This window comes from Nycticebus coucang, chromosome 6, assembly GCF_027406575.1.
Source record: "Nycticebus coucang isolate mNycCou1 chromosome 6, mNycCou1.pri, whole genome shotgun sequence".
In the NCBI taxonomy this organism is placed as follows: domain Eukaryota; kingdom Metazoa; phylum Chordata; class Mammalia; order Primates; family Lorisidae; genus Nycticebus; species Nycticebus coucang.
In genome coordinates this window covers 46516146-46535631 of record NC_069785.1, presented here as the reverse complement: position 1 = coordinate 46535631, position 19486 = coordinate 46516146, and the positions used below count along the sequence as shown (strand labels likewise).

Here is a 19486-nt window from a genome sequence, read left to right as displayed (position 1 = left end):
CGAGGAGCTGTCGCGGCGGAGTGCACAGTGTGATGACTGAGACAAAAAGAAGCATTATGAGGTTAAATGTAAAAAGGTAACATGAACGGTGGCGGAGGGCCAGAGGATGCAGGAAAGGCTTTCTGAAGCACGCAGCTGGCTTAACTGGAGTTTGAAGAGATGGAATGAAATTTGCTCAAGCGCATTTCCGGTAGAAAGAATTCCTGTGGTACCTTAACTGACTGGAGTAACTGGAGATAAACTGAGCAGGTAAACTGATTATAAAGGGCTTAAAATGGGCAAACTTCTCCTTGGGCCATTGGGCTCCTCAGCAGAATTTTAAGGGGTGAACCCTTTCATGTATTTTGATTTTTGTTTTTGTTGTTTTCTTCACTTGGTACATGTTAACAAAAGCGTAGACACACGCCGCTCTAGCGGCAACCATTGTGCTGTTTCATATGTATCTTTTCAGAGAGTCTACAAATAAACATTTTATAAATGCTCACACCTGTAATCCTAGCCCTCTGGGAGGCTGAGGCAGGTGGATCGCCTGAGGTCATAGGTTCAAGACCAGCCAGAGCAACAGCGAGATTCCCGTCTCTAAAAAATAGCCAGGCATTGTGGGGGACGCCTGAGTCCCAGCTAATCAGGAAGCTGAGGCAAGTGAATTGCTTGAGCCCAGGAGTTGGAGGTTGCTGTGAGCTATGATGCCACAGCACTCCATCAGCAACAGAGTGAGACTCTGTTTCAAAAATAAATAAATGAAAATGAATAATTAATTAAATCAGTAGACTTTGAGTAGATTACCCTCTAAAATGAGGATGGGCCTCATCCAGTCAGTCCAAATTAAGACAAGACCTTTAGGGTAAGCAATTCTGCCTCCACCTCCTGTATCAAATCTTTCTTGGGTCTCTATCCTGCTTGCATTCCTTGAAGATTTCCTTCTTACCAGCTCCCACAATCATGTGAGCCAATAGCCTGCTGTCCAGAAAATATCCATCCAGGTCTATTTTTCATACTGTGTGGCTGGATACTTTACAGCAACCTTCAAATATAGCCTATTGACTCTGTTTCTCTGGCCTTTGGAGATTGAGTGACACCTCTCAGTTGCTCAAGTGGAAAACCTGAGAGGTATTCTTGATTTCTTCCCTCCCACTCCCTAAATTCATACATCACCAAATTCTGTGGCTCTACTTTCAATATTAATCTTGAAGTCATTTAATCACCCTCAAGTCTCTTGCTATCACATTAACCCAGGCTGTCTCCGGACTGTTCTACTATAATAATCTCCCAGTTGTTCTTCACCCTTCCACTCTTTCCCATTTTCAATCTATTTTACTACACACCAGGTAGTTTGCTTGTTTAAAAATGTAAATCAGGGGCGGCGCCTGTGGCTCAGTGAGTAGGGTGCTGGCCCCATATGCCGAGGGTGGCAGGTTCAAACCCAGCCCTGGCCAAACTGCAACAAAAAAATAGCCGGGCGTTGTGGCGGGCGCCTGTAGTCCCAGCTGCACGGAAGGCTGAGGCAAGAGAACTGCGTAAGCCCGAGAGTTAGAGGTTGCTGTGAGCCGTGTGACATCATGGCACTCTACCCGAGGGCCGTACAGTGAGACTGTCTCTACAAAAAAAATAAATGTAAATCAGGACCCAGCATGGTGCCTCAGCCCATAATCCTAGGAGGCTGAGGTGAGAGGATTACCTTATTTTTTTTTTTTTTGCAGTTTTGGCCCGGGCCAGGCTTGAACCCGCCACCCTCAGTGGCGGTGCCCTGCTCTTTGAGCCACAGGTGCCACCCTTTGAAAGGATTACTTGAGCTCAGTAGTGTAACCTGTGCAAGAGTGAAACCCCGTCTCAACTAAAAAGGGAAATATTAGCTAGGCATGTGGCACATTCACATGTTTCTAGCTACCTGGGAGGCTGAGGCTGGAGGATCACTTGAGCCCAGGAGTTTGAGGTTGCAGTGAACTGTGATGACTGCACTCCACCCAAGGTGGCAGAGTAGACTCTGTCTCAGAAAAAAAATACTTCAGATTGTGACACCACTCCTTTCCATTGTAATCCCTTTAATGGCTTCTTGTTTTTAGAATAAGGCCTAACTCCTTACCCTGGGCTCGTGAGCCCTTCATAGACTGACTCCTACCTCCCCCAACCCTTTCTTGCCATTCTCATTAACTCTCATTAACTTCATTGCTACTTGCCCTCTAAGGCTAATAAGCTTTTTCCTGCTTAGGGTTTTTTTACTTACTATTCTACCTACAGTGTTCTTTCCACACTTTGCACAATAGTTTCTTTCCGTCCTTCACATCAAAATTCAAATATTATCTTTGCCAAAAGTCCTTCTCTGATCTCCCTCCAGCAAGAAACCTCTCCAGTTATTCTCTCTCATCACTGTTTTTTTCTTTTTTTTTTTGAGACAGAGCCTTAAGCTGTCACCCTGAGTAGAGTGCTGTGGCATCACAGCTCACAGCAACCTCCAACTCATGGGCTTAAGTGATTCTCTTGCCTCAGCCTCCCGAGTAGCTGGGACTACAGGCGCCCGCCACAATGCCCAGCTATTTTTTGGTTGCAGTTCAGCTGGGGTCAGGTTTGAACCCGCCACCCTCGGTATATGGGGCCAGTCCCCTACCAACTGAGCCACAGGCACCGCCCAGAATATAAATGTCTTAACACGATAACTAAGAAAATGCCAGGAAGGCTATGTTAACCACTGTGATGAAAATACGTCAAATGGTCTATAAAACCAGTGTATGGTGCCCCATGATCGCATTAATGTACATAGCTATGATTTAATAATAAAAAATAAATAAAAATGAATTTAATAGATAACTGAAAGATATTCTTTCCCAGGACTTTAGAATTTGGGACTCCAGACTCCTAGAGCCTGGAAGTTGTTGGTGGCTTAGGACAGCATCATGAAGGGAAGGCCACAGACTAATGCTGAAGTGATGATTTCCCAAGCCACCTTATTTCCTGCTGCCTTCCCTGAGGTTCAGTTTTCCACCTTTTCCTTAAATACCAACAAGGTATTCAGTATCTTTCCTATAAGTTCCATTTTGGCCTCAGCTAAAAATCTTAAATACATGCTAGCTAATTGCAGTTAAGAAATCTTGAGAGGGGGCAGCACCTGTGGCTCAGTGGGTAGGGCGCTGGCCCCATATACTGAGGGTGGCGGGTTTGAACCCAGCTCCAACCAAACTGCAACAAAAAAATAGCTAGGCATTCTGGCAGGTACCTGTAGTCCTAGCTACTTGGGAGGCTGAGGCAAGAGAATCACCTAAGCTCAGGAGTAGGAGGTTGCTGTGAGCTGTGAGACCACAGCACTCTACTGAGGGCAATAAAGTGACACTCTATGTCTCTAAAAAAAAAAAAAAGAAATCTTTTTTAGAAATCTTGTTTTTTTTTTTTTTGAGACAGAGTCTCACTAACCTATTAACCCTCAGTAGAGTGCTGTGGTGTCACAGCTCACAGCAACCCCCAGCTCCTTGGGCTTAGGCAATTCTCTTGCCTCAGCCTCCCAAGTAGCTGGGACTACAGGGGCCTGCCACAACACCTGGCTATTTTTTGGTTGACAGTTTGGCTGGGGCTGGGTTTGAACCCGCCACTCTTAGGTATACGGGGCTGGTGTCTTACCCACTGAGCCACAGGCACCACCCAGAAAAAGAAATCTTGAGAGGGCTCCCATGGCTCACTGAGTAGGATGCCGGCCACATACACTGAGGCTGGCAGGTTCAAGCCAGGTCCGGGCCTGCTAAACAATGACAACTGCAACCAAAAATAGCTGGGCATTGTGGCAGGCACCTGTGGTCCCAGCTACTTGGGAGGCTGAGGCAAGAGAATCACTTAAACCCGAGAGTTTGAGGTTGCTGTGAGCTGTGATGCCATGGCACTCTACCAAGGACAATAGCTTGAGACTCTGTCTCAAAAAAAAAAAAAATTGAAAGTGGGGTATGGGGGCAGCACCTGTGGCTCAGTCAGTAGGGCGCAGGCCCCATATACTGAGGGTGGCGGGTTCAAACCCGGCCCCGGCTGAACTGCAACCAAAAAATAGCCAGGCGTTGGCGGGCACCTGTAGTCCCAGCTACTTGGGAGGCTGAGGCAAGAGAATCGCTTAAGCCCAGGAGTTGGAGGTTGCTGTGAGCTGTGTGATGCCACAGCACTCTACTGAGGACTATAAAGTGAAACTCTGTCTCACTTTTTTTGTCTACAAAAAAAAAAAAAAAAAGAAAGTGGGGTGTGGTGGTTGAAGAAAGGTGCTATGGGAAAATATGTGAGCCATGTGTATGCAGCATTGATAAGTTTTTGAGGCAGAAATTCAAAATTCGTTCACAACATTGTGCATACTGCTTTTTTAAATGTCGTAGTAGGGAAACAGATGTCTAGAAGTACATGCTAGAGACTCTATTTAATCCTTAAAACTAACCTATGATTCACATGTTACGTCTCTAGGGGACTTCTGTAATCACAGATACAATAATAGTATTCCCATTTTAGAGGTGAGAATAGGTTATAAACATTGAACAAATTAACATAAAAGCCCATCCTCAAGAAGTTTCATTATTGGGTGGCACCTGTGGCTGAGTGAGTAGGGCACCGACCCCATATACCGAGAGTGGTGGGTTCAAACCTGGCCCCGGCCAAACTGCAACCAAAAATAGCTGGGCGTTGTGGCGGGCACCTGTGGTCTCAGCTACTGGGAAGGCTGAGGCAAGATAATCGCCTAAGCCCAGGAGATGGAGGTTGCTGTGAGCTGTGATGGCATAGCACTCTACCAAGGGCAATAAAGTGAGACTCTGTCTATAAAAAAAAAAGTTTCATTATTAAAGGTACAGGAGTAAATAACAGCAGAAACAAAGCAGAGCTGTTTATGCTGTTTATGTGAGGGAAAGTACCTTAAGCACCAGACTCAACATCTCATGAAGATGAACTAGCTTAGGGCTAAAGAGCAAACAGGGCAAGGTCAAAAACTCCCATTACAAAATTCAAAAGTCGGGACGGCTCCTGTGGCTCAGTGGGTAGGGTGTCGGCCCCATATGCCGAGGATGGCGGGTTCAAACCCGGCCCCGGGCAAACTGCAACAAAAAACAGCTGGGCGTTGTGGCAGGTGCCTGTAGTCCCAGCTTCTTGGGAGGCTGAGGCAAGAGAATTGCCTAAACCCTGGAATTGGAGGTTGCTGTGAGCTGAGATGCCATAGCACTCTACCGAGGGCGATAAAGTGAGACTCTGTCTCTAAGAAAAAAACAACAGCCGGGCGTTGTGGCGGGCGCCTGTAGTCCCAGCTGCTCGGGAGGCTGAGGCAAGAGAATCGCGTAAGCCCAAGAGTTAGAGGTTGCTGTGAGCCGTGTGATGCCACGGCACTCTACCCGAGGGCGGTACAGTGAGACTCTGTCTCTACAAAAAAAAAAAAGAAAGAAAAAAAAACAACAAAATTCAAAAGTCATTATTTTTTCCCAATGATATCTTGGGAAAGGATTATTATTTATTTATTTTATTTATTTTTTTTTTTTTTGAGACAGAGCCTCAAGCTGTCGCCCTGGGTAGAGTGCCATGACATCACAACTCACAGCAACCTCCAACTCCTGGGCTCAAGCCGATTCTCCTGCCTCCGCCTCCCAAGTAGCTGGGACTACAGGCGCCTGCTACACTGGTTATTTTTTGTTTGCAGCCGTCGTTGTTGTTTGGCAGGTCCAGGCTGGATTTGAACCCGCTAGCTCAGGTGTATGTGGCTGGCACCTTAGCTGCTTGAGCCACAGGCGCAGAGCCAGGATTATAGTGTTGTTGTTGTTTTGGAACAGAGCTTCAAGCTGTCGCCCTGGGTAGAGTGCTGTAGCATCACAGCTCACAGCAACCTCCAACTCCTGGGCTTAAGCAAGTCTCCTGCCTCTGCCTCCCAAGTAGCTGGGATTACAGGCGCCGGCCACAACGCCTGGCTATATTTTGATTGCAGCCGTCATTGTTGTTTGGCGGGCCTGAGCTGTATTTGAGCCGGTCAGCTCAGGTGTATGTGGCTGGCACCTTACTGCTTGCCACAGGCGCCACAGGCGCTGAGCCTGTAGTGTTTCTTTTGTTTTTTGTTTTTTGCAGTTTTTGGCCAGGCTTGGTTTGAACTCGTCACCTCTGGCATATGGGGCCAGCACCCTACCTTTGAGCCACAGGCACGGTCCAGGATTATAGTTTTTAAAGATTCAATTTCTATAATTTGAAACAGAAAGTTAAATGAATTTTTTTTTTTTTCATTTTAAAATAAAACAAAAATTGGCGGCGCCAATTTTTCAGAGTGTGGCTCACTGAGTAGGGCGGCAGCCCCATATGCCGAGGGTGGAGGGTTCAGGCCCGGCCCCGGCCAAACTGCAACAATAACAAAAAAATAGCTGGGCGTTGTGGCGTTGTAGTCCCAGCTACTTGAGAGGCTGAGGCAAGAGAATCGCCTAAGCCCAAGAGCTGGAGGTTGCTGTGAGCTGTGACACCACAGCACTCTACCGAGGGTGACAGAGTGAGACTTTGTCTCTAAAAAAAAAAAAACAAAAAACTACCCAAGAATCTTGGAAGATATAAAATGACAGTTCTGTGTCCATTTATTTTTATTATTTTTTTTTTGTGGTTTTTTTTTTTTTTTTTTTGGCCAGGGCTGGGTTTGAACCCGCCACCTCTGGCATATGGGACCAGCGCCCTACCTCTTTGAGCCTCAGGTGCCGCCCCCTGTGTCCATTTAACTTCCATACATTTTTCCATGCTTTATAAGGCATCATAAAATCCTACAGTACCTTCTCATTCCTGCCTGGACAGTGGAAAAAGCATGACCTCCTTCAGGCAGCCTTCAGGGAGTGTCTGAAATGGTTAGTAAACTCTTGCTAAACCAGATAAGCCATATGCTCCCTAGAACGTTAACAACCTCTTAACCGCTACGGTTTGGTGGACTGTCCACTATGATGCTGTCACCCAATTCATTAACCATTGGTTGTTTTGGAGAAAGGGAATACTTTGCATGAATACTCCCACCTACTTATTTCTAAAGTGACCTTTTTTTTTTTTTTTTTTTTTGCTGTTGTTGGCAGGGACTGGGTTTGAACCCGCCACCTCCGGCATATGGGGCTAGCGCCCTACCCCTTTGAGCCACAGGCGCCACCCTAAAGTGACCTTTTTAAGACAAACCAAATCATTTACTCCCCTGCTAAAATCTTCCCTCCCAACCAAGCCTAGCTTTGGCCCTTGAATAAATTTTCTGAGAAAAAAAATTTTTTTTTTTTTGTAGTTTTATTTGGCCGGGGGCCGGGCTTGAAGCCACCACCTCCAGTATTTGGGGCCAGTGCCCTATTCCTTTGAGCCACTACCTTTGGCCCTTCAATAAATTTTCTGAGAAAAAAAAAAAAATTTTTTTTTTTGAGGCAGATTCTGGCATAACATGTAGTAAAACCGTTTTTTTTTTTTGTTTGTTGTTTTTTGTTTGTTTTTGGCTGGGGCTGGGTTTGAACCCACCACCTCCAGCATATGGGGCCAGTGCCCTACCCCTATGAGCCACAAGCGCTGCCCCAGTGTTTTTTTTAAATGACATTTTACTGTCATTATGAAGGCTACTTAGAACCACTTGTTATACATCAAGTACATTAACCCTTATACAGTAGCCACTAAACGTGCTAGTTCATTTGGTTCATCTATTACTAAGGGGATTTTTCCTAACTTTAGCAAATCCTTTATGTGAGCCGGCTAGGACTCCTCACTTCTTAGGCCATTCAAGTCACTCTTAAATTTCCTCATCAATTGCTTCTTCTTCTTCTTCTTTTTTTTTTTTTTAGAAATAGGGTCTCACTTTGTCACCATCAGTAGAGTGCTGTAGCATCACAGCTCACAGCAACCTTCAGCTCTTGGGCTTAAGTGATTCTCTTGCCTCAGCCTCCCGAGTAGGTGGGACTACAGGCGCCTGCCACAATCCCCAGTTATTTTTTTGCTGCAGTTTGGCCAGGGCCGGGTTTGCACCCACCACCTCGGTATATGGGGCTGGCACCCTACTCACCGAGCCACAGGCACTGTCCCATCACTTGCTTCTTAACATTCAAAATTTTCATTTTATTTTCAACAGTCATGGATAACCTCTCCATTATCATTTATCCAGTTTTTGAATGTTTAAATGCACCCCCACTGCTCACATCTCCTAACATAATTCTATGGTATTACATACAATCCCTTGATCCTACTGTTCGCCTTCTTTTTTACCAAACCCTATGTATATAATTCTCATCTCTTGTATACCGTCCTTCAGAGAACTCATTCTGCTGTTATTTGCATAATACTTTACTGTTTGTAATGTAACATGTTTCATTTGATCCCTTTAATTCTGAAAGGTAGGGCTTAGAGTACCCATTTTACAGATAACAAAATGAGGTTCAGATAACTGCCTTGCCTATTAAGTGGCGAAGTTTTTAGAAAACTGAATTCAGGCCTTCTGACCCAGAATTTCATGCATTCATTAACTATGCTCCCAAGTCAACTTATTTGCCTGAAGTACTCATTTATTTCTAAGGGATTACTGTAGGGACTGAAACCTGTGTTGCACCAAATTCCTTTGGATAGGGGAAAAAACTATCAAAAGTCTCATCAGAGGCAGGGTATGGCGGCTCATGCCTGTAATCCTAGTACTTTGGGAGGCTGAAGTGAGATGCCTTGAGCTCAGGAGTTCTAGATCAGCCTAAGGGCAAGACTCTTGTTTCTACTAAAAACAAACTAGCCAGGAATTGTGACAGGCACCTGAAGTTCCAGCTACTTGGAGGTTCAGGCAGGATTGTTTGAACCCAGGAGTTGGAGGTTGCTGTAAGGTAGGTTGATGCCACAACACTCTAGCCTGGGCAACAGAGTAAGATTCTGTCTTAATTTTTTTTTTTTTTTTGAGACAGAGCCTCATGCTATTGCCCTGGGTAGAGTGTCATGGCATCACAGCTCACAGCAACCTCCAACTCCTGGGCTCAAGTGATTCTCCTGCCTCTGCCTCCCAAGTAGCTGGGACTAAAAGCACCCACCACAATGTCTGGCTATTCTTTGGTTATAGCCATCATTGTTGTCTGGCGGGCCCGGGCAGGATTTGAACCCGCCAGCTCAGGTGTACGTGGCTGGCGCCTTAACAGCTTGAGCCACATGCGCCGAGTTAAGATTCTGTCTTAAGGGCGGCGCCTGTGGCTCAGTGAGTAGGGCGCCAGCCCCATATGCCGAGGGTGGCGGGTTCAAACCCAGCCCCGGCCAAACTGCAACCAAAAAATAGCCGGGCGTTGTGGCGGGCGCCTGTAGTCCCAGCTGCTCGGGAGGCTGAGGCAAGAGAATCGCTTAAGCCCAGGAGTTGGAGGTTGCTGTGAGCCGTGTGACACCACGGCACTCTACCCAAGGGCGGTACAGTGAGACTCTGTCTCTACAAAAAAAAAAAAAAAAAATTCTGTCTTAAAAAATAAAAGTTTCACCATAGAGACTGAGATGGGACCAGAGTGCTATTCTGTAGTTACATTGGCTCAAGTTATTTTAGCCTATACATCAAGTATAAATTCCTCATTTCAGCTCACTATAATCTGGTAACTTCTTGCCATTTTATCTCTGCATTTTTTTTTTTTGAGACAATTTATGTCACCCTCAGTAGAGTGCCGAAGTGTCACAGCTCACAGCAACCTCACTCTTAGGCTTAAGTGATTCTCTTGCCTCAGCCTCCTAAGTAGCTGGGACTACAGGCGCCCCCCAGAATGCCTGGCTATTTTTTTGTTGCAGTTTTGGCCGGGGCAGGTTCAAACCCACCACACCTGGTATATGGGGCCAGCGCCCTGCTCACTGAGCCACAGGTGCTGCCATAAAGAGGTACATTTAGTTTAAATCTAGACCTGTAACAGGTCTACTTTATACCATTTTATAAGAATATTTTTAGCCGGGCGTTGTGGTGGGCGCCTGTAGTCCCAGCTACTCGGGAGGCTGAGGCAGGAGAATCGCCTAAGCCCAGGAGTTGGAGGTTGCTGTGAGCTGTGTGATGCCACGGCACTCTACCGAGGGCAATAAAGTGAAACTCTGTCTCTACAAAAAAAAAAAAAAAGAATATTTTATTGGCTATATTAGTAAAATGGAGAAAGCTTTGTGTTTATGGACAAACATGATCATGGAAGAATGCCACAAGGCATTGGGAAAACAGATTATAGTGACAACTAAATTTAAGTCTCCCAGAATTGCTACATGGTCTTGTGCCACCGCTTTCTCTGAACCCTAATTTCCTTATATGTAACCCACTCTAAGGTTCTTACAGGAATGTCCAGCAATAACATAAAAAGAGAAAGTAAAGGGAAAAGATGGCATACTTGTAAACAAAAACAGCACTATACAAATATAAATTGTTAGAAATTATATTGTTTCTGGTGGCTGATAAAATATAATCAAAGAAAAGTGCTTCCATAAAAGTTTTATTTATCCCCACAACAACCCTGTGAGGTAGGGTGATAGGGCATTTGAAAATGAGAAAACTAAATCTACATTACTTGTTCACGGCTATACTGCATAGTAAATAAGTAGAAATTAAATTGAGATTTTTAAATGTCCATGACTTTATATTGATTCACATGGAAACAGGGTAGAGAGAATAGTAACTCCCCCCTACCTTAATGCCAAAGGACATTGCCTTGAAAAATCCCATTTCAAAAGATGAAAGTAGTATTTCATTGCTTATTTCTAAAAAGATTTATAAAATAAAAAAATAGTGAAATATTTTACAGTTACTATATATAATGGTCTCAGTCAGGGACATGTCCTTCAGCTGTATATATGATCAACTATTCCAAGTCCTAGAAATGCAAATTCTTAAAAAAGTATGAAAGACAAAAATGAAAATGAGCAGTAGCCTCAATCTTCTTTATTATTCCTCTATGTATCTTGAGTAAGTTCTGTGAAATCTGGTCCCACTTTTAAAAAAGAAAACCCTACTAAAAAGAGATGTCTGGTAAACTTTTATTTTGTTGCCTACTCTCAAAACACCATCACATTACTTAAAATGGTGATTTCCCAAACTCAACTATTTAGAATCACTGAGAGAGCTTTAAAAAGATATACAAAAATTTCAGCATCAACTATCAACCCAGTAAGACAATTTTCCAGAGGCAGGCCCCAGAAATCTGTGTTTTAAAAGCTCTTTGGTATAATTCTAAAGGACAGTCGAGTTTGGGAACCACTGATTTATTTTACAATACTACTGTCAAAACCATAAACTAACTAGTATAAATTTGTTTTTCTACCCTCCTTTTTAAAAAGGTCTCAAAATGTGTAATATCCCCAGAACTCTTGCCTCTGAGCAAGTAATTTTAATTCAAGATACAGAGAAACATTTTATAAAAATGTATCCTAGTTAGTGAGACTTGGATTCCAATAATAATTTAAGTAGCATTTAAATGTAAGATACTGAGTTTTGAGGTTCTTATTCTGAAAATTTTATATGTTATATTGGTTCCTTTGTAGACTTTCAATTCAGGGGAAGACATGAAAAGTAATGACATACACATCACTAAAAAAAATACTATACTCAAATATAGCTCATGAGAGGAATAAAAAAGTGAATGAATGACAACCAAAGGCCTTTTGGCCCATACATTTTTGTTCCCAGTCCACTCTTCCCCTATAAGGGGAAATAAAATAAACATTCTTTCCTAGTTGCTTGGCATAGTTATTCAGTGGGTAACTATTAACTAAGTTAATTTAGATACACAAGATTTAAGAGAGGTAACAAATAAATATCTATGAAGACAAAGAGAAGCCAGGTCAGAAAACCTTAACTAGCTAATAATGTAGTATTAACACCATCTTATTAGTACAATTATATGAAGGCTTCAGTGTCCTTTACATTTCAGCTTTATATGATTGATACAGACGTGGAAGAGATCTGGTCCTTATGAAGAATTCTGTGCTCGCTGGAAAGATTTGTAGGTACAATGAAATGTTTTCCTCATTGATGAGATGAAGTCTCTCTGTTTTTGAGGCAAGTTGACTGAATAGAACAATGAGAAATAAACTTCTTTAGAAGACTGAATGAAAGTAGTAACTACCTGAAAAAGTAATTGGCCAAAGATACCCTTTTAAAAAAAAAAACATTCTGTTGTTAATACTTAAAAAAAAAGAAAAAAGAAAAATATTTATATATATATAAAAAAAGGTACATATCCATTTCACTGACAGTTACAAGAAAATAGCCATTTATAGACATTACATAATGCTTTCCACAAATCCCCAACAATTTTGGGGAAACAGATAAAGCCATCAAGTAAATAAATATACATACTAGCTAATATAAAACAACTTATGGTTACGAACTGTCATCAATTCTCTTTTAGGACCCAAGGAGAAATATGGTGATATAAATCTGATTAGGGCTACATATATTACATGGAATTAAAAAACACAACTGATTAAAACATCCCAACGACGATACAAATATTTAAAAGAACTTAAAAGGCATACATTTACCACTGGAAATAGCACAATTTTAATATGTACTTCAGAATTGTAATGTGTATCACTTTTGCTGTGTCTCATCAGGTATCAGTCTCTCCTGCATTTACTACAGATCAGTTTTTTAAGAGTTTATATTTCCTGTGTGAACTGAAGGGGCTGGGCACATCTCAATTCAAAAAACATACACTTCCGATTAATCAAATGGAAGTGTTTAACGTCTACCAACAGATAAAGACAAAAAGGATAATGGGAAGATAAAACATTGTATTATATTAAGTATGAAAGAAGCTGACTAAATTGTCTCTTTATAAACTGTTTAAATTCTTTATTAACAAATTTAAAATAACCCAAATAAAATAATGAAGAAAAATATATAGCTGACTTAAAAGGAACTCTCTCCTAGTGAGGGACCAGAAACAACTCTCTACCATCAATAAAAGATGATTAATTTTAAAAATGATGTTTGGGTGGCGCCTGTGGCTCAAAGGAGTAGGGCATTGGCCCCATATGCCGGAGGTGATGGGTTCAAACCCAGCCCCAGCCAGGAACTGCAAAAAAAAAAAATAATAATAATAATAAAATAAATAAAAATTATGTTTATTAATCAAGTGCCCACAGGCACAACGGTATAGGTGCTTAGTTTCCCTTTAAATTTTGGGAGAGCCCTTTGAGACTGTATTTACTTAATAAGGAAAACTTTCAGCAATTATAATGTATGCTGAAAGTTCAGATCTTGTATAGGTTTTGGGTTTTGCTGTTTGAACATAAAAAGGAGGGGAGCAGGAGAAATGTAACTAGGTTCACAATTTTGAGCAAGAGCGTATGTAAAGGTAACGTATGTACATTTTATTTCAAGAAAGACAGAAGACAAACAGCATAAAGATGCCCATATGCCCTAAAGATAAATACATTTTCAAAGATTCTCATTAAAATGAATCTGTAGTATTTTTTCCTGCAAGCAAAATACCTTTCTTTAAATTAAAAAAAAAAAATCAGTATTCCGAATTGCAAATGCTTTTGCTTTTTTTTTTTTTTTGCAGAAAATCTGCCATGATTATTTTTTTAATGAATAAGGATTTTCCACAAAACAGGCTTGCTCTACATGCTAGATTTTTAAACATTTCAGTGACACAATATGCTAACTACATACACAACAGATAATATAGTAAGAAAACACACAACCTGATGAAAAGTTAAAATCTTCATTAATACACTGAAAATTGACATAACTCATGCCTTTAAAATCAAAAATACAAAAATTAAATGTTTTCCTAAAAAGATTTCCTTATTTTAAGGATTCATTTGAAAATGAAGCTGCATGTAATTTGTACAGTAAGTTGTACAAGTAAACAGGTAATATACATAAAAAATTAATTGACATACTCCTCAATTATCAGTTGTCCACCTTTAATTTCCAATACTGTACTTTCTTAACAAGCATACAAAATATCAAACTTCTCTTTAGAAAAAGTGCTGTTCTTTGACATCCTTTACATAAAAACAGTCTGAGCCTGTGGCATGTTAATGCAGTTAAGAGGCAAAGCATACTAACTTTTACAAATTCTACCTTCCATAAAAAGCCCCCTGAAAAGGAGATTACACGCCACTATAAAAATATCAACCTCTTGTGGTAGCTGCATTAGAGAACCAAGGCTTGAAGACTATTTTCATATAGCATAGAAAAACCACTATGAGAGCATATTAACTGCATTGGTGGCTTGGGAGTGTACTGTGCCACAGGATTATGCATAGCTACTGTTAGGTACCAAGACTGTTACACAGAGTTTTGAATTGATTGTAACCAAGAGCATAACAGAGGTACTACCAGCCCATGCAAAATAAAAATACTGAGTCACTGTGCTGAATACTTCATTCCTGGAGAAAACCAAAGGCAGCAGTAACTAAATCGAGCCCAAGAGGTGACCAAACTCATTCTCCTCAAAGATTGGTGAGCACAGTGAAGTCTGAGGTATACCTTTATCCATTAAATCTGTGTGCCATTGCAAGATATTACCATCTGGGAATACACGCCATCACAATGGTTTAAATCTTTTGAATATTAGTCATTCATATATTCTTATCTACCCAGTCTCTTGATTTTTGAAAAGATTTCGCCTACAGTAGAATATTACAGAAACAAAATATAAATGCATGTCTTCTAAATGAAACTTACATGGACTAAAATAGAGTATTTTTAAACAAATATACAATATGCAGGCAGACAAAGCAGGAAAACGGCCATTCAAATGTATAATAAAAAACTAAAAATCGACTATTTCCAGAAAACTACAAAGCGCCTCAACTAAAAGGAATGCATAATGAAATTCTAATCTAATATAGGTCAAAAATGTAAAAAGGTTATAAACCTTAACAGGAAAAATAAAACAACTTTTACTGGCCATTCCTGTTGAAATGAGAATTGTAAAGTAACAGAAAAGTGGCTACAAACCCACTTAGAGCACCAAACAGAGAGAAAATAAAAGTCCATTTTCATCTCTGTTGTTATCATAAAATCCTGTGTGACTACAGGTCAAACTGCTGGTGGCAGAAACAGAATTCTTTATAAACTGCAGATGTTCTGTACATAAAAAAATTTCACTGGAGTTGCACTAGTTCTAAAGACTCTTCTGTTTTAGCCTACCTACTGTATGTATTCAATCTGAGATAGATAAAGTCTCTTTCTGTAACCCTTGATTATTATTGGGCACCAAAGATAAGAAAAGCAAGACGGGGTACAAAAATGCAAAATTTCAACAGTAATGGCAATGTTTTTGTCTTAGTCCAAAAGGGTCCTGCATTCTGTCCCCCTTCAGTGATTTGACAAGTCCTTGTACTTAATCTGGGGGCAGCAAATCATGCAAACGAAATCTGTCTCTGATGTGAGGTCGAACATCTTCATTCTGTGTAGAAAAGGAGATAATATTTGTAAGGCACATAATTTCAAAGATATGACCTTCATAACATTTATAAACATTCCTACTCTGCAGAGAATCTATACCACTATTTTATAATTATAATTTTTTATTATTTTCTCTGTCATATATAGATACCCTACCCAGACTTAATTAACTCAGAATTAAATTTAGATAAATTTTTTTTTTCATTAAAGGTTTAACTTTCCTGGCTTGGTGCCTGTGGCACAGTGGCTACGGTGCCTGCCACATGCACCAAGGCTGGCAGGTTTGAACCCAGCCCAGGCCAGCTGAACAACAATGACAACTGCAACAACAACAACAAATAGCTGGCCGTTGTGGCGGGCGCCTTTAGGTCCAGCTACTTGGGAGGGTGAGGCAAGAGGATCTCTTTAAGCCCAAGAGTTTGAGGCTGCTGTGACGCTGCAGCACCCTATTGAGGGCAACTTAGTAAGACTCTGTCTCAAAAAAAACAAACAAACAAAAAAAAAAACAAAGTTTAACTTCCTAAGACCAAGAAAATAGTAAGAGGCCAAACAAAAAGACAGATGAAAGAGGGGTTAAGCCACTGAATTCTACTTTCTACATTAGTCTGTTAAGTTAACTGATTCATGTTTATAGGAAAACAATTCCTGGAAAGTTTTAGGGGCATAGTATTAATCTTAGATGTGAATTATGAAAGCAAAATGAAATCAACTTAATGTTATTTCAAACACAAGCAGTTAGTAATTTGTAAGAGGAGGCCTACAGAAATAATACCACTAAACATTCAACAATAAGTATAATTTTAATTTAATTTATAAAGTTTAAAAATACACATAATGTTTTTTAATCTTTGCCTCAATCTCCCACCATGACTGACTTCATTATTATATTTTATAGGGATGGGAATTCAAATTCCTGGACTCAAATGATTCTCCCACCTCTGCCTCCTACATAGCTGGGGCTATAGGATGTGCAACCATGATCATGATCATAATGGACTTTACTTTTTATTTTTTCGAGACAGACCCTCACTGTGTCACCCTAGGTAGAGTGCCATAGCATCACAGCTCACAGCAACTTCAAACTCTTGGGCTTAAGAGATTCTCTTGCCTCAGCCTCCCAAGTAGCTGGGACTATAGGTGCCTGCCACAACACCAGCTATTTTTTTTGTTGCGTTTGTTACTGTTGTTTAAACAGGCCTGGGCCGGGTTCAAAACACACCAGCCTCGGTGTATGTGGCTGGCCCCATAACCACTGTGCTATGGGCACCAAGCCCGTAGTGGACTTTAAATGTTAGTATCTATACAATGAAGAAACTGAAAAGGAGATTTATTTCAATAAAAGCACAATAGAAAAAAATAAATTGTAAAATATACTTACCAGTTCTACAAGCTTCTCCAGAAATGGAATCAATTTTAGGAGTTCATTGTCATTTTTATCCATAAACCAGCTTTCTATAGGGATTCCATTAGAAAGCTAAAATGATAAATAAGTAATTAAATCCTCTTTTTACTTATATTTTACCTAGTTTGTAAAGAAAGCTTAAAAAAGAAACAATAGATTTAAGTGAACACTGCTCTGAAAGTTCCTTTCCAAAGGAATATCACCAGAGTTCCTATTGACATTTCACACATGTTAAAAAACTTGAAGCCTATTGGTTTTTCAGTGTCATTTCTTCTCAGTGTATATAGAACTAAACAACAAGCAAGTTCCATTAAAACAAGTTTTGCAAGAATCATTGACATAATTTAAAATATTCCTTTATTCATTCAAGAAGCAATGAATTAGTACAATTCTAGGCATTGTGAATGAAGGAATGTTGTTAGTCTAAATAGAGAATAAGATCATGACACATATACTTTTTTTTTTTTTTAAACTCAGGGATTGTCGTCCCATTCTTATCCTATTCCCACACTAGCACAATAACCTGAAACACAGTAGAAATACAACAAATTGAAATGGTATTTTACTGAAGAAGAGTCTAAAAACAGGAATGCAAATCTTATTTGTTTCTTAATAAATAACCTCTGGTAAAAATATATTTTAAAATTTAGGCTAAATGTGAGATAGAAGATAACTGAAAGGATTCTATCTAGGAACCAAGATGAGATTCTTTTTCTTTTTTTCGAGACAGAGTTTTATTATGTTGCCCTTGGTAGAGTTCCGTGGCATCACAGCTCACAGCAACCTCAAACTCTAGGGCTTAAGAGATTCTTTTGCCTTAGCCTCCCAAGTAGCTGGGACTATAGGCGCCTCCCACAATGCCCCGCTAATTTTTTGTTGTAGTTGTCATTGTTGTTTAGTAGCCCTGGGCCTGGTTTGAACCCACCAGCCCCGGGACATGTGGCCAGCATTCTAACCACTGAGGTATGGGTGCCGAGCCCCAAGATGAAATTCTTTTTTCATTTTTTTTTTTTCTTTTAGAGACGGAGCCTCACTTTGTCGCCCTCAGGAGAATGCTGTGGCGTCACAGCTCACAGCAACCTCCAGCTCTTGGGCTTAAGCGGTTCTCTTGCCTTAGCCTCCCAAGTAGCTTGGACTACAGGCTCCTGCCACAACGCCCAGCAATTTTTTTGTTCAGTTTGGCTGGGGCTGGGTTTGAACCCATCACCCTCGGTATATGAGACCAGCGTCCTACCCACTGAGCCACAGGCGCCACCCTGAAACACAGAAGTTAAGAGCTGATCTTGTTTTCATCTACATTTCCTCTACTCCATCATCCCTATAATGCATCAATTTACTGTGAAGCAAAATCTCAGAAATCCTATCACATGGACATATTCATAACGTAAAATGTATCTTGCAAGGGTGGCTAATCTTTAGTTGCAGTTATATTACAAAGAATCGTTAATAAAGGGTAAAAATGTATTGACAGAATAGCCCAAGAAAATAATTCAGAATTTTAGGGCGGTGCCTGTGGCTCAGTCGGTAAGGTGCCGGCCCCATATACCGAGGGTGGCGGGTTCAAACCTGACCCCGGCCAAATTGCAACCAAAAAAAAAAAAAAAAAAAATAGCTGGGCATTGTGGCGGGCGCCTGTAGTCCCAGCTACTCAGGAGGTTGAGGCAAGAGAATCGCTTGGGCCCAGGAGTTGGAGGTTGCTGTGAGCTGTGTGAGGCCACGGCACTCTACTGAGGGCCATAAAGTGAGACTCTGTCTCTACAAAAAAAAAAAAAAATTCAGAATTTTATATCAAATAAACAGAAGAACATAATTAAAGCTAATTACCTGTATAACTTTCAAACATGTTTATGATAAAATCACTGATTTTCTTTTTGCAGTATTTGGCCGGGGCTGGATTTGAACCCACCACCTCCAGCATATGGGGCCGGCGCCCTATTCCGTTGAGCCACAGGCGCCGCCCGATAAAATTACTGATTTAATAACTGATAAGAATTTATTAAAGGGCAGCACCTGTGGCTCAAGGGAGTAGGGTGCTAGCCCCATATACCTGAGGTAGTGGGTTCAAACTTGGCCCTAGCAAAAAAAAAAAAAGTTATTAAATGACATATCTTACAGTTTCTTCCTTTTTTTTTTTTGAGACAGACTCTCACTTTATTGCCCTTGGTAGAGTGCTGTAGTGTCACAGCTCACAGCAAACTCCTGGGCTTAGGCGATTCTCTTGCCTCAAGTCTCCCGAGTAGCTGGAACTACAGGTGCCTGCCACAACACCTAGCTGTTTTTTTTGTTGCAGTTTGGCCAGGGCCAGGTTTGAGCCTGCCACCCTTGGTATATGGGACCGGCGCCCTACCCAGTGAACCACAGGTGCCACCCTCCAATCTGATTTTAACAATATCTTCCTACCTGATATGCAAAGGCTTGTGGTGAGTTGTCAATTATTATAGTTTTTGAAAGATCTCTTCCAAGGATATTTAAGTCTTTTATATAGTTTCCTTGTACACACACACAATGTTCACGGAAAAGCCGGTGCCTAAACATAAAAATAAAAAACAACAATTTCTAAAAAGAGAATCTCTAACAAGTACAGCAAATACTGAAACACATATGCCACAGGCTTTGTGGATTAAGCCTTATTCTCTCTCTCAAAGGAAATTCAAATACAAAAGTGGGCCTAAGCTTTGGGCTACCATTTTACTATAAAAATTCTTAGCAATTATTGAAACCTTATAACCCAAACTTATTATGCCTTAAAAAACTTC

The 19486-nt window shown here is 40.9% G+C and overlaps 1 protein-coding gene across 3 annotated transcripts in view; it reads right to left on the bottom strand.

Moving 5' to 3' along the window:
• Window positions 1-10378: 10378 nt before the first annotated feature.
• The window catches only part of CTDSPL2 (CTD small phosphatase like 2), a 94869-nt gene continuing 85761 nt past the window's right edge, over window positions 10379-19486 (bottom strand). For all 3 annotated transcript variants that reach the window (XM_053593338.1, XM_053593339.1, XM_053593340.1), the window contains 3 exons: window positions 19131-19257; window positions 16707-16802; window positions 10379-15329 (listed from right to left, as the gene is read on the bottom strand). In XM_053593338.1, the coding sequence (XP_053449313.1) occupies window positions 15264-15329; window positions 16707-16802; window positions 19131-19257 (289 nt within the window). In that variant the 3' untranslated portion in view covers window positions 10379-15263. The remainder of the gene's footprint in view (window positions 15330-16706; window positions 16803-19130; window positions 19258-19486) is intronic.